General features: G+C 51.6%; 1 protein-coding gene across 1 annotated transcript; it reads right to left on the bottom strand.

The window, feature by feature from the left end:
* Positions 1-7,235: 7,235 nt before the first annotated feature.
* KCNS1 (potassium voltage-gated channel modifier subfamily S member 1) lies at positions 7,236-14,099 on the bottom strand (the record flags this gene model as incomplete). The annotated part of the gene is made up of 4 exons (XM_081097891.1): positions 13,970-14,099; positions 12,848-12,944; positions 10,374-11,416; positions 7,236-7,706 (listed from the first exon to the last, which is right to left on the bottom strand). Exons 3-4 carry the CDS (start codon positions 11,397-11,399, stop codon positions 7,236-7,238), a joined length of 1,497 nt encoding a protein of 498 aa, XP_080954017.1. The 5' UTR covers positions 11,400-11,416; positions 12,848-12,944; positions 13,970-14,099.
* Between the last annotated feature and the right edge of the window lie 1,268 nt (positions 14,100-15,367).

Here is a 15,367-nt window from a genome sequence, read left to right as displayed (position 1 = left end):
TTTTCTAAAAATGAGATCCTCCATCTATAGCCCAGATAATGGTGTTGTGAACCTTCATAACATTGACTTTGTATTGTGTTTATTCTAGAATCCAAAGCCAGGGGAGAGGGAGTAAACTTTTGTTGAATACCTACTGTGTGCCAGATCCTGAGCTAGTTAACTGTCAGGGGTATAAAGATGAACCAGACACAGTTCTTGCAGACCAGCTGGAGAGTCGGTCAAACACACAAGAACCACATTGGAAATGCCGTGGCAGAAGGAAGTGTACACAGCCTGTGGACACATGAGGAGGGATGATCAGTTCTGCTGAAGGGTCCGAGGAAGCTTTTCTGGAGAAGGTAATTCATCCTGAATTTACAGGATGAGGAAGTGATGGCCAAGTGGAGAAGAGGGGAAGAGAAGGCATCTTGGGTGGAGAGACCAGCCTATACAAATAGTCTGGTGTGAGAAAATTGTTTATAAAACCTGATGTTAAATCAAACCTCAGTTACATTTAAACACAAAGTCAGTCCTCACTTAACATTGTCAATAGGTTCTATAACCTTAAATGAAATGATGCATAACTAAGCCAATTTTACCACAGGCTAATTGATGTAAATTAGAGTTAGGTTCCTATGGCATCTCATCAATGTCACAGCAAAGCCACATTGAACGAAACGTTATTTTCCTGCAGGTCCTACTCCTCTGCTGTCTGTCCTGGTGGGGCTGTCGGTGGCAGGTCTTCCGTTCTTTCCCCCAGCCACGTGGTGGGCATGCGGCCCAAGCCAGCCCAGTTAGACTTAATCTTCAGGGAATTGCTGTTTTGAGCAGAGTGATACATAAAATGGAGGCAGTTGTCCCTAAGGTGTTTTAATTACAGAGCGCTAAGAGGTGGTTCATGGGTCCTAAATACCATGGTCCCCATATCGCCCTTGTTCCTACCTTTTTCAGAGCCCGGTTGTTTAATCCTAGCGAGTAGCTATCCCATGCACTCACTTTTTGCTTAAGTTTTCCAGAGCTGGCTTCTGTTGTTTGCAACGAATGACTCCTGACTGATACAGAAATCAGAACAGGCAGCATGTCCTCCAGGGAATGTGGGTGTTGAAAATTATTGGGCTGTCATGAGGCAAGACACTCTAGGTTGCTGCTCATGCTCTGGCCCAGGCACCAGGAGACCATGGAGCACAATGGTCAAGGGCGACTTCCTGTGTTTCTTGATATGGTCTGACCACCAGGAGGTGACTCTTCCAGAAGGGGGAGCTTTTGTCACAGTCCAATCTAAGGAAGGAGGAATGTCCAGGCTGTGGGGTCGAATGTTTATTCGAATGATGTAAAGGGACAGTCAGCAAAGCCAGCCCAGAGTAATGTGAGCACAGAATGAACCGGAGAGCACTTCCATGCCGTGGTGAAAGGATCTCATGACTCGGCAGTGGGGCTGAGATCTCCAAAACCAAAGTTGGCAATGCACTGCAAGTTGCCAAGGGCACAGCCCTGCTGCACTTCAGTGAAGTGGGGCAGCGACAGGAAGCGTGGGAGAGTGACAAGTGGAATGGTTCTATGAGAGGACATGGGAGAAATCCAAGGCAATCCAAAACACTGGGTGGAAGCAGTCCCCACCCTTCCCTACTGGAGAAAGCTCCTAAGTGCCTGCTTGCCCCACCCCTCAAGGCTGCCTAACTGGCAGGTGGGAATCAGTTCTGGCCTAGAGAGTGAAAAATAGACTCTGAGTGAGTAGGAAAGAATCTTGGAGCCATACAGAAGTACAGAAACTTGTTAATTGATACCATCAGAAATGTGGGGAATATTCGTGGGAATGGATTTTTGTGCTTGAAGAAGGAAGGGGGAAAGGTAATGTTGGACCAGACTGATCTTCTTGACATGCAGCACGTACCAGGGGTTCTGCATTCTCTGCGCTCAGGCCAGGAGCTGGCTGGGTTCTAACAACTGATGGGTTGGCCAGTGAAAACTTGGACCAATCGCTGGCCCACATGAAATGGAATTTAAAGGCCCCAAATTCCTTGGCATCATAGAAGAAAGGATTCAAATATTTCTGAAGCTGAGAGGCTGGACTGGATCTGATTTATGCCTCCTTCCTGCAAATACCTCTAACTGTGGCCCTCAGTGAACCCAGAGCACTTGACCCTTGCTTTGAGGAGAGTCTAGGTCAGCTGTGGGCAAACTACGGCCCGCGGGCCGGATCCGGCCCATTTGAAATGAATAAAACTAAAAAAAAAAAAAAGACCGTACCCTTTTATGTAATGATGTTTACTTTGAATTTATATTAGTTCACACAAACACTCCATCCATGCTTTTGTTCCGGCCCTCCGGTCCAGTTTAAGAACCCATTGTGGCCCTCGAGTCAAAAAGTTTGCCCACCCCTGGTCTAGGTCAAGAGTACTGGGTGGAGGGGCTCCCAGATATCAGAGGGGAGGGAGTGCAGAGGTGTGGGAGGGCAGGTGTTGGTATCTGACCCTCAGAAATTAAGTGGGAGTGGTCATTGTAGTATTCAGCAGGCTCTGAATGAGGCATGATATCAGGCTAGAGGACTCTAAAAAATTTAATCAGAACTGACACTCAACTCTTACTTGATGGTATAACCAACAAAACGTAAGAAACAAAACAAAACCAAAAAAATAGTCTCTAAAGCAAAACAAACACCCTGACTTAAGCCACCATGACTGGTGCAGAGCATCACCTAATACCAAGTGTTTGGTTATTGATCTAAAGCCCTTTGAATGGAAATACACTATTTGCCCTTGAGGAAGGACTGCTGTACTGGTGTATGTGGATGTATGTGAACATTTTCTGCCTTCTCCAAAAGGGCCTGTGGCCACTGACCAGGGTAACCAGGTGCTGAAGAAAGGCAAATATTAAAATCTTTCAGGGAACCTTGGATGAAGACTTGGAGCTAATATGTTAATACCAATTTCTTGGGCTGAAGAGTACTACTGTAGGTCCACAATCATGTGAAAGATAATGTTTTGACCTTTTTCCATGTCACTGGAGGTCTAGGGGGATCCCAAAGCCGTCCTCTATCTCCAGTTTCTGAGGGAGAGTTTGAAAAGATCCCCACTTGGCTCCCTGGCCCATGGAGGCCGGTAGAATCCGACTGAGCCACTGTCCCGGAAGAGAAACTCAACGGTGGTACCACTTCTCTGAGGAGGCTGCAGAGATCAGGGCCCCCACCAGAGGCCCTGGGGAGTGACGGCTCCTATCAAAACAGTTTCCCCCGTTTGACGAGCGCAAGATTGGCTGGGTCTTGGAAACTGATGGGGAGGGGGGGCGGTATTTTAATCAAGAGGCAATTCCAATTTTAGCTGCTGTATTAAATTTGTGCTCCATATTACAGCCCCTGGAGCTATAGGCATCTCTTGGTTTAATTCTCTCTTCTAAGAAACAGAAACCACTGGAAGCCTTTTGCTGGAATGGATAACAGTTTTCCTTTACTGTTCACTCAGGGACACCTGAGTTCTCTCCCAGCTCTGTATCAGAAAGACTGATTCCCTGATTTCACTATAAGACATCAAACTGATCCACCACATTGATTAAATCACATTAATAGGGCCTGGAGAGCCAAGATCGTTTCCTTATGTTAGAAACATTTATAAAACAAGAGTTGGGAGGTAGTGGAAATCCACTATTTTTGCCTGTTAACATCTCGCCCCTTTATTTTGGTGACACCATAAGGCCTTTTCTTGGGTAACTATCTTTCTTCTATTCTACCTGATCTGTTGTAGATGTTAATCCAGGTACCCTGCCCTCCATCTCCACCAAGGGAGAGGCAATGATGCAAGCTCAGCATATCAACCTCCTGGGACAGGGACTGTGAGCAGAATGATCCAGGGCAAGAAGGTGATTGGAGGAGGGTCATTTGGATGACAGTGTCCTAAACAGAAGGTTCATGAGTCCTGTACTTCAGTCCCTAGAGCTTCCCTCATTCCTGTATTTCTGAGGCGTGGTCAGTCAGCCTTTCCTTTGATTGGGTGAGCTTCACCAATCCTCTTCTATAGTAGGCTGAATGGTGGACCCAGAGTTACATCCACACTGTAATCTCTGGAACCCGTCTATGTTACCATACTTGGGAAAAGGGTCTTCTGGCAGAAATGATTAAGGTAAGGATCTACAGATGAGAACATCTTGTATTATCCAAGTGGGCCCTAAATACCATCACAGATGTCCTTATGAGAGAGGGGCATTGGGAGATTTGACACACACAGGCTGTGATGACAAAGGCAGCGTTTGGAGTGATGCAGCCACGAGTCAAGCAATGCCAGCAGCCACCAGAAGCTGGAAGAGGCAAGGAGAGAATTCTCCCGTAGAGCCTCCGGAGACAGTGTGGCCCTGCTGACACCTTGATTTTTGGATTTCTGGCCTGCAAAATGGTGAAAGAATAATTCTGTTGTTTTAAGCCATCAAATTTGTGGTAATTTGTTATGCAGCCACAGGAAATGAATACATCTTCCAATAAATTCATTTTTCCCTTAAGGTTTCTGTTGCTTGTGTCCAAAGAACTCTAGTTGTAACCATTGTTCATCACTTCAATGATTGAAGCTAGTGAATTACCCTCTTTGACCAAGTTAGTTCCAGCTGGATTCCTGTCACTTGCAACCTGTTCCCAATGTAAGCCTGGAACCAGAGATGGGGATTCTGAGTCACTCCATGTTACTCCACCCTCCCAATCACCCAGAAAACATGCCAGGCAGCCAACTCTATACCGGCACAAACAGGCCCCTGGGCCCAGCCTCTTTATTTGCATAATGGCTACATTGATACATGGGAGTGGGAAGGAGTTGTTGCTTTTCTGCCAGGACCACACACAACCTCATGATAGACTCAGGCCAGACGATTCTCTCCTGAGCTTTCCCCACACCGGCTTTAGGGGCTTGTCTGTGGGGTCAGAAAGTTGAAAGCTAGCTGGGTCCTCGCTGTGTTCAGCAAGACCACGAGGGTGGGTGCATGCAGCCCACCTGTCTCTGTATCTTGACCTGGGCAGAGCTGGGCCTAGATGTCACAAGGTGAGCACGCGGGAGGGCCAGTGGTGTGTGTGTAGTCAATTCATGAGCGACCCCTTGGCTCAGTTCGTCTCTGCTCCAATCTGGAGACAAACCATCTACGTCTGAAAGCCTATGTACCAGGCCCTGTGTATGATATGAGGCCTTCACACATGCTGTTCCCTCTTGGAATACACTGCTTTCCTGGAAAACATCCCGTCCCCTGGCCCCACCCACCCACCCCTGGTAATTTCCATTGATCCACATGTTAAACTGTCCACTTGCTCACGAACGTCTTCTCTGACCTTCTTGGTCAATGGTCCCTGCTATATTATATACCCTTATAGTTCTTGTATTTAGTAGAGCTTATTATTTATTCAAGTGATTATTGGATTAAAATGTCTCCCCACTAGTCTGTAAGCTTCAAGACACAGGGATATATATTTTGCTTGGCATTCTATCTGTTGAATCTGGTAAGACATCAATAAATCACAGCCCACGCGGGTAAAGTAAATCTAAGTGGTGGGGCTAACACAGGAGCTGCTGTGTGTGTGTGGGGGGGGGGGGGGTGCGATGGGGAACGGAGAGTGCCTGCCTCACCCAAGGGCATTCACATTTTTAAAATACACTAAAAATATTGTTCAGCTCAGTGAAACCTGTCTGCAGGCCACATGTGAAGCCCCAACTTACGACCTTTCCAGTGGATATTTGTTGAATGAGCGAGTGAAGCATCTACAAGGAAATCATTGTAAAAGCCTCAAAAAAGCAAGGAGGGAGAGGGGACAGAAGTGAAAGGACCTCCTTGACAGGCTTGTCTACACCCTCTAGGGGGCAAGGTCTCCCTCGGGCTCTTTCTTTCCTCTTCCTCCCTAGTGCTTGGCACACAGTAGCTGTACAAATTGGTTGATCCATTCAGCATTTACTAAATACCTACTGTGCACCAAGCCCAGGTTCAACCGGACAGTGTCCCCCATCTTGAAGCTCAGTGTGGTGGGACAGACAGAGCCACAGCCAGACCATGACAGTACAGTGATGGATGTTCTAGCAACAGTGTGGGAAAGGGCTAGGGGACCCTTGCCTCCCAGCTTCTTTAACAAGTAGAGAGGATTCAGTAGGTGAGTATATAGATATGCCCCCAGCAAGAATGAGGGGCTGGAGCTGGCCAAACGGGCAGGAGCCTCAAGCACTGGCCTGGCTGGTAACTCAAGATATGGCTGGAGGTCTGCAGGGTAGGCAGACAGGAAGTGCTGTGGTCAGATTGGGGGGATCCAACATGGGGGACCAGTTGTCCATTCATGGCAGCTCCTGCCACCCACATTTCTGAGCCAGGCTGGCTGGAAATCAATACCTCCCTGTTACATTGGCTTTCATCTCCCTCTAGGCCCAGGCTGTGACCATTTCACAGATGGGCTGAAACCTGGAGATGGGGCAGGGACTTGCCCACTTCACAAATCAGGTTCCGGTAGGACTAGATCTAGACTTCAGGCCTCAGGCCAGGGCCCCTTTTCTGTATCTCAAGCCAGCCCAGGGAGGAAGCTACAGGTATTGCTTCGCAAATCTTGCACATCATCTAAGGAGGCAGCTCCCTCTTCCTCCCAGGCCTCATCTTAGGGAGCTGAGTCCTTTTGGAAGCTCCTGGAAAAGAACCACAAGTGAGATCCAGGGCTCCTACATCTGAATCCCGTCTCATCCTTTCCCTAGCTCTGACAGAGAAATCTAAGTAGATCAACCCTAGGGGCCCATAAACTTACTAAAACCCTACACAAGCTTCGTGAGGGAAGACAGAGTGGAAGAAACAATATTGGCAGACCAACAAGCATGGATTCCAAACTTGACCCTACCACTTCTAGTTGCATGCCATTTGAGCAAGTCATTGCACCTCTCTGAGCCTTAGTTTCCTCATCTGTGAAATGGGGTTAATTCTCATCCTCCAACATGGGGCCATGTGTGATCTAGCTAAGAGCAGGTGGCAAGGAATTGTGGGCATCCTTTCGACTCTCTCCCTCTGGCTCATGCTGCTTCCCAGATGGCTTGGAGATTTGTTTATAAAAGTCTCTGGGTTGCTCTTCAAGCTCACATAATCTAGGATAACACTGTCCTTCCCTGAGCCTTTGGAGGAAGGGACCCAGCTTCTGGGTGTCGATTCTCAGGCCAGGGAGTGACCCTGAGCGGCCAGGCCACCACGAAGAACTTCAGCAGGGGACGGGTCTCTGCTCTGTTGTAGCTGAGTGCAGGGTGTGGCAAGGGAAACATGAAGCCCTGATTTTAATAAATCTTAGAGTTTGGAGGCTCACTGGGGGCCTGGGTCCCCAGGTCTGCAGACCTTCCCTCCTGGGAGGTCTCTCGGGATGTCTCCAGAGACCCCTCCGACACCCCATCAACACTGCTCAGCAAGTCTTCAAACTCCTGGTGGCCACTGTTGCGCACTGCGGCTTCCAGAGCCTTCTGGCGCCGGTAGAAGTGAGAGAACTTATTGAAGATGATGGTGATGGGGAGCGCTACCACCAGGATGCCCCCCAGGATGCAGCCCGAGGCTGCCAGCTTGCCGGCCACCGTCACTGGCACCACATCCCCGTAGCCCACGGTGGTCATGCTCACTGTGCCCCACCACCAGCAGGCTGGGATGGTGTCAAAGCCCACGTCCTCCTCCTTCTCAGCTGTGTAGGCCACACCGGAGAACACTGACACCCCCACGGCCAGGTACAGCAGTAAGATGCCCACCTCACGGTAGCTGTGCTGGAAGAAAAGTAGGAAGCCGAGTCAGAGCTGGGTGGGCTTACAGACCTGGCATTGGGCAGATGGGGAAACGGAGGCCAGGAGAGTAGAAGGGACAGATCCATAATCACAGAGCAAGGTAGAGCTGGTGCCAGGACCTAGGTCCCTGACCCCAAACTAGGGTCTTTCAACTACAATAATCAGCCATATTCCCTAGGACGGAACACAGGCCTGATTTCCATTGTCCAAGCTGCCTGCTGAGCCACACGTGTTTATTCTAATGTGGGCGGCACTAGTGGCGCCAGCCAGTGAATGAGAAGCCTGTGATTTTTCTACTGTTGCAGAATCAAGAGAGAGCCATAGTTTATATCCCACCATGCAAAGGGTTGGTTTCGTGTACTTTTGACTGGTTGATCTCATTTCTGTTAAGTACAAAAATATTTTCTGCCTTTCAAGGAAGCTGAGAGGATCTATCCATTCCCTAGACCCCTCACAGAATGCACTTGCCTACGGGTGTGTATATCTGCTCTGCCCCTGAGGCCAAGCCCTAGGGCAGTGTTTCTCAGCCAGGGCAGTTCTGCCACCCCAGGCGTATTTGGCAATATCTGGAGACATTTTTGATAGTCACAACTGAGACGTGTGCTACCTGTATCTAGTGGGTAAGAGGCCAAGGATGTCGCTAAATATTCTACAATGCACAGGACAGCCCCCCACAACCAAGAATTATCTGGCCCCAAATGTTAATAGAGGCTGAGAACCCCTAGTCTAGAGCAAGGCTTCCAAACTGTTTAAAAGGCAGAACCCAGCCCTAACCGGTTTGGCTCAGTGGATAGAGCGTTGGCCTGTGGACTGAAAGGTTCAAGGTTTGATTCCGGTCAAGGGCATGTACCTTGGTTTCGGGCACATCCCCAGTAGGGGGTGTGCAGGAGGCAGCTGGTCGATGTTTCTAACTCTCTATCCCTCTCCCTTCCTCTCTGTAAAAAATCAATAAAAATATATTTTAAAAAATAAAAATAAAAGGCAGAACCCAATTGAGGAGGTCTGGCATAGGGCCAGGGATTCTGCAATTCTAGCAAGCTTCCAGCTAATGAGAAAGCTGCTGGTGGTCAGGGGCCTCACTTTGAGTAGCAAGGCTCTCGTCTGGAGTCTTACAGCTGTGTCTTGGACCCTGGAAGCCTCCATCAATACTCTTCTCCCTCCTCGCATAAACAGCTGGTAGCATCGGGCCCTGGCCTTCTGCATGGTGAAGGCAAGGCAGAGTTCTGCGATGGAGGTGTCATCTCTGGAGAGGTTCAGGGTGTCTAGCTAACGGAATTCTCTGTATCTGTCCATTGCCCCAGCATTCTGCCCAGGTCATCCTGCCTGCACCCAGCATGCTGGCTGCCCTGCCATGGGGGCATACAAAAGGCTTCACTAAGCTGTGGGTGGAAGGGATCAATCAGCATCTTCTAGGGATCTTTAGCAGGGTTACAGGGGGATTTAGGAGAAAGAACGTGAGGTACTGGAGCCAGGCACAGCTGGGTTCTTCTCTAGGCTCTGCCACTCACAGAGGAACCTCTGACAAGTCCTGTCACCTCTTAGAGCAGTGATGGCGAACCTATGTCACCTCTGACACGCGAACTCATTTTTTTGGTTGATTTTTCTTTGTTAAATGGCATTTAAATATATAAAATAAATATCAAAAATATGTCTTTGTTTTACTATGGTTGCAAATATCAAAAAATTTCTGTATGTGACACGGCACCAGAATTAAGTTAGGGTTTTTCAAAATGCTGACACGCCGAGCTCAAAAGGTTCGCCATCACTATCTTAGAGCCTCGGTTTCCACATCTGCAAAGTAGTGACAATAATACTTGCCCCTGCTTAAACCCCATTTCCCTTGGGATAAAGTCCAAAATCCTGAGCCAAGAGTTCATGGCCCTTCAATACCCGCTTCAACCTTACCAACTGGCACCCCTCCCTCCATGTCCCTCTCCCATCATTCATTCTGTTCTCTCTTCAGGCCTCTGTCCAAACTGTTCCCGTGCCCGCCCTCCCCAAAGCAGGCTAATTTCATCCCTTAAGGGTAAGCTTCCCAGGGCCTGGCTCAAGGACGGTGCTCAATTAATTGCAACCAGGCTTTAAAAAGCCAACCTCAGGTTTGTCATCTACGGGAAGGGAATAAATAAGAGCATCTTTCAGAGGAAGTCGTCCTGAGGATGAAATCGATAATGGATGTGAAAATGGCACAGAATCAGCACTCAGTATGAGCTCTGGGGCTGTACTAGGCTTGTCGACTAAGCAAGACCTATGAGATCTGTGGCCCCTGATAACCTCAGAAGAACGGCTCAGTGCAGAAGCCAGTTAGCACCCTGCTTTGCATATTTTTTGGTGCTACGTACTATTTGATATTTGACAAGACAGATCAGAAGTGACCTTTTTGTTTTATTTTTACTTTTGGAAACGGAAGACCAGCACAGCCCTGCGTCAGTTTTCTCCCATGGGACACAGAGATCACCGGAAGGCTGGGAAGGTCAAACTGGACGTGAAATGTACACCTGCTATCTGGCCCTGTGCCTGGTATAAAGGATGTGCTTCAAGTTCACCGTGCGCCTGGACACAGCAGGCGGGTTAAGTGCATCTGCTAACCTGCCCCGTGGCTACACCTGCCTCCCCCCCAAGGCCCCCACCCGGCCTCAGAGGCCCTACCTTGAGCGTGGCGCCCAGTGAGCGCAGCCCGGTGGAGTGGCGCGCCAACTTGAGCACGCGGAAGATGCGCATGAGGCGGAACACCTGCACCACCTTGCCCAGGTCGCCGAGATCCTCGCCGCCCGCACCTCCCTGGTCGCCGAGCGCCGCACCAGCCATCAGCGTGAGATAGAAAGGCAGCACGGACACGATGTCGATGAGGTTGAGCGGGTGGCAGAAGAAGTTACGCGGGCTGGGCGCCAGCAGGAGGCGCGAGGACACCTCGAAGCTGAACCAGGCGATGCAGAAGTACTCCAGGCGCCTCAGCACCGGGTCGTCCCGCACGTCTTCCGCGCTGCGGCCCGCGGCCACCGCCGCCACGGCGGCAGCCGCCTCGCGGGCCTGGTACTCGGGCAGGCTGTGGATGCACATGGCGGCGATGGAGGCGAGCACCACGCCGATGGAGACGCAGCTGAAGAGCTTGCTGGGCAGCGAGTAGCCCGGGTTCTCCATGGTGAGCCAGAGACGGCGGCGCAGGCGGCCGCAGCGCGCCGCGCCATAGCGCGCCAGCTCGCGCTGCACGTCGGAGATCTCGCCCGGGTTCGGGTCCACGCTGCTCGGCGCGTCGCTGTCCTCGTCCCAGGCGCGCGGCCGCGCCACGCGCCGCTCCTGGTAGCGCGCGCGGCAGCACGTGGCCAGGGCGCTCTCGCCCAGGCCCCAGTACTCGGCCTCCTGGCCGAAGGCGAAGACGCACAGCTCGTCGAGCACGTGCAGGTGGCCGGTGCGGTAGAAGTGCAGCAGCCCCAGGAAGAAGCCCGGGTGCCGGTCGAAGTAGAACTCCCGGGCGGCCGCGTCGTAGTCGTCGCACAGGCGCCGCGCCTGCTCCTCCGACGCCGCGGCCTGCAGGCGGCCCAGCCGCGTGCCCGGGAAGCGCGCCAGGGCGCGCGCGCTCAGCCGCCGCCGCACGCCGCCCACGTTCACGCTCAGCGCCTCGTCGCTCCGCCGCCAGAGAACCGCGGCGCCCGGCCCTGGGGACTCGCTCACCATGGTTGTGGCGCTCTGCCCTATGGACACAGGAGAAGCGCCCTTAGGCGGGGGTGGGAGAGGGGGTGGGGGGGTCCCCCGGACATTCCTTACAGGAAGATCGTCACCCCCCCCCCCCCGCCGCCCCATTTACCGCCCTGGGGTGTGGGATGCTCTCTGTGAAGTGTCTGGTACGCAGTCGGCGCTGGGTAGGTATGAGATGCCCTGTGAACTGAAGAGTCAGGCTTGGGTTTGACTAGTCCTCACTCCCTGACTGGGGGACTTTGGTCAAATCACTGAGCCTCCCCACCCTCGTTTCATTGGCTTAAACAAATGCCTGGCACCTGGGGGATGCTTATACAGGATGTCTCCCTTTCCCAGACAAAATTTGATTTTTGCATCCCAGCGGTCTACTGTGGGATCTTGGACGGGCCACGCTCAGAACCTAATTCCTCCTCAGCAAAATGGGCATAGGGCAGTGATGGCGAGCCTTTTGAGCTCGGCGTGCCAGCATTTTGAAAAACCCTAACTTAACTCTGGTGCCGTGTCACATATAGAAATTTTTTGATCTTTGCAACCATAGTAAAACAAAGATTTATATTTTTGATATTTATTTTATATATTTAAATGCCATTTAACAAAGAAAAGTCAACCAAAAAAATGAGTTCTTGTGTCACCTCTGACACGCGTGTCATAGGTTCGCCATCACTGGATAGTGAGTGCTTATCATCTAAGGTTGTGGGGGGAATCCATCTAGACCACTCATTCTCAAAGTGTGTTCCCTGCTAGCAGAGTTGGCATCACCTGGAAATTTGTCAAAATGCAACTTCTCCGCCTGCTCTAGACGGGCTGAGTCAGAAACTCTGGGGGTGGGTGATTCTGGCGCATGGTCAAGCTTGACAGCCATTGGCTCGGACTATTTAAAGCATCTGTAGAGTCTGTCAGATTGAACTTCGGCTTTCTTGTGTGACTGTAGGCAAGTCATGTCACCTCTCTGAGCCTCTGTCAAGTGGAGATAAAAATATCCACCTCCAACTATGGTTAAAAGGTTAGATGAACTAATGTCTGTTGGGCTTGGCTTCCAGAGAGGTTGAATACATTATCCACCTGTCTCCCTCTCTCCTGGAGGCAGGCAAGTCTTTATCTCCGCCCTAGAAGCACCTGGCGCCTTGGGGAGTGCTTTTCTCCACAATGCAGACAGTAGCACCTTCCAGGGGAGGCTGGAGGGTTGAGGCGGGTTAGAGAAGTGGTCGGCCTGTGTGGATATTCAGGAAATGTTCGTTTCCTGCCCCTGCCCACTGCCTCTAAGCGCTGCTGGAATTGAGGGCCAGTGACTCACCTCCTGACCTCAGTAATGTCATCTGCACTGTGGGTTCGGTAATGCCTGCTGCCCGGGGGGGACACGGATTGAATGTGCATCAAGCAGCTGGCCCAGTGCCCGGCGAGGAGCGGGCAGGGTGTCCTTCACTTACCCTGGGCTCGGCGTTTAAGCGAGATGAGGTTTTGTCCTTAGATCTGTTGTGCGGCCGAAGGCCAGTCTCCTCCAGTTCCGGGCTTTCGCTCTCTTATCTATGGAATGGGGACAACAGCACTTCAGTTGAAGGGTTCTCGTGAGAATGTGTGCAAAACCCCTGGAACACAGTACGTGCTCTTGCATGTCTCTCTGGTCAGACCTGGGCTCCAGTTCTGAGTCTGCTTCTTACCGTTGACCTTGAGCAGACCCTTCTCTGAGCTTCAGCTGCCCCGACCATAAAGTGGGAAACACTGTCCTTCCCATGAAGCTATGAGGATTACCTGAAGCAAGGTGTTAGCGGCAGCACAGTCCTGGCACACAAATTGTGCACAATAAGTATGCGTGTGCTGCAGCTACATCCCACCCCTCCGCCTGGACTTGTCATCAAAAAATGAGGCTTCTGCCCAGCCAGCATGACTCAGTGGTTGAGCCTCAACCTATGAACCAGGAGGTCAGGGTTCGATTCCCGGGCAGGGCACATGCTCCAGTTGCAAGCTCGATCCCCAGTGTGGGCCGTACAGGAGGCAGCCAATCAGTGATTCTCTCTCAGCATTGATGTTTCTAGCTCTCTCTCGCTCTCCCTTCCTCTCTGAAATCAATAAAAAATATATTTTTAAAAAAGGAAGTCCCTAATCCAGTTCCATCACCATGAGCTGCCCCTCTGTGGGCAAACCCCTTTCTCTTTCTGGAACTCACCTTCCTGTCTATGAAATGGGACAATTAATTCAACAAACATTCCCCAGTAAGAATCCGAGTACCAGTAGGAAAGATTAAGTGATGTGCTCAACAGCTAGTCCATGCACAGGTAAGGCTGGAAACTGGGTTTTGTGAGTCCCAAGACTCCACACGTATTTGGATCACCTATTGTGTGCTGGTCACGTCCCTGGGCTCTGTGTACTCTTCACGGGTTTGAATCCCTACCCCAAACCCTCCGGGGAGATTTTCTAAGGACCGGCCCCAAAGCGGGGCCGTCCCATACTGCTCCCTCCCTGGAGGGTCCCGAGGAGAGGGTGTGAGCACCGGCAGCCGCAGCCCCCGCCCCTCCCCCGGACCACGCCCCTCCCCGAGGGCGGCCCCTTACCTGCCGCCTGGTGCGTCTGCCCCGGAAGGCGCCACGGCTGGGGAGCCGCTGGCCGCCCCGGGCGGGTCTCTGCCTGGGTGGCCCCGCCGAGCCTCGCTGCTGTGGAGGTCCCGCTGCCCCCTCCTTCCCTGTCTTCCTCCGTCCCCCGCGGCTGAGGCCGCATCGATCGCTGCCGGGGAAGGAGGGAGGCCGCGGGCGGGCGGCGGAGGCGGTGGTTTCTATTCCTGACTCGTCCGGGGGTGTGAGGGTGTCTGGGGACTGGGCCCTGCGGCTGGGACATCCTCCCAAGCCGGAGACCAGGGGAGGAGCAGTCATTTAGGGGCCGGGTCCCTCCTAAAGAGCAGCAGTAATCACAGCTCCGCAAATGATGCGCCGGCCGCTCTGCCCAAGGTGACTTGTCCAAGGTGCTGCTGATACAAACTTGACAGGGACAGGAGGAGCCCCTGTCACCTGCTCAGGGCACTTAGCTAGGACTTGTGGACTTGAGACAAGAACTCTCCTCCTCTGCACTGGGAGGCTGCCCAGGGGGTCTGCCCTGGGAGTTGGAGAAAGTGGCCTCACCCCCTGAGAGCCCCAGGCCTGCGGAAGACCTGCGCTTCCCCTGCTGGCTGTGAAGGAGGGAACAGATCCTTTGCCCCTTGAAGTTCAGTCTCCTCACCTGCCCAGAGGTTCCCGATTCCCACCTCACCTCCGAGTGGGCTGTGAGAGTAAGGGAGGACGCTGACCAAGAGTTTGTGTAATCTGCAAGCATTTATTGAGCATCTACTGTATGCCTGGTTGGGGAGAGCGTGCCAGAGATTAGGCCTGGATACAAGAAAGGATCCCTACTTTACAAATATTAATTGTTATTCATAATCATGACCAACATTTATATTGGGCTAAGTATTCTATAGGGCTCTCTCATTTAAGCTGCAAATATATCTGTGGGGTACTTGCTACTATTATTCCAACCTCACAGATAAGAAGTGTAAGGCTCCCCCAGTCTGTCTGATATCTTTTGGAAACAACCTCTCCAACTCCAGGGGGGAACCCCCTGACTTTTGGGGGGATTGAAGGCTGCAGACAGAGTACTAGGGCAGGAAATGGGAGACCTGCTGCTCTGCAGATCTGCCTCAGTTTCCTTGTTGGGAAAATAAGGGGATTGGCTAAGATGAGCACTGAATGTCTCCTGTTCTCTCTAATTTTGTGGGAAGAACTGAAGTGATAAAGCCTAGAGCTGCACTGTCCACGACGGTAGCCACCAGCCACATGTGGCTACAGAGCACGTAAAATGTGATCAGTCCAATTGAGATTCACTGTAGGTGTGTGTAGTGGGCAGAATTCTAAATGATTGCCAGTGACCCTCGTCCCTGTATAAGCTCCTCCTCTTTGAGTGTAGGTACAACCTGTGCATGTGTG

The sequence above is a fragment of the Myotis nattereri genome (genome assembly GCF_964212035.1).
Source record: "Myotis nattereri genome assembly, chromosome: 8".
Lineage (NCBI taxonomy): Eukaryota > Metazoa > Chordata > Mammalia > Chiroptera > Vespertilionidae > Myotis > Myotis nattereri.
The sequence above is the reverse complement of the archived record's forward strand: the minus strand, read 5'-3'. Positions and strand labels throughout refer to the sequence as shown.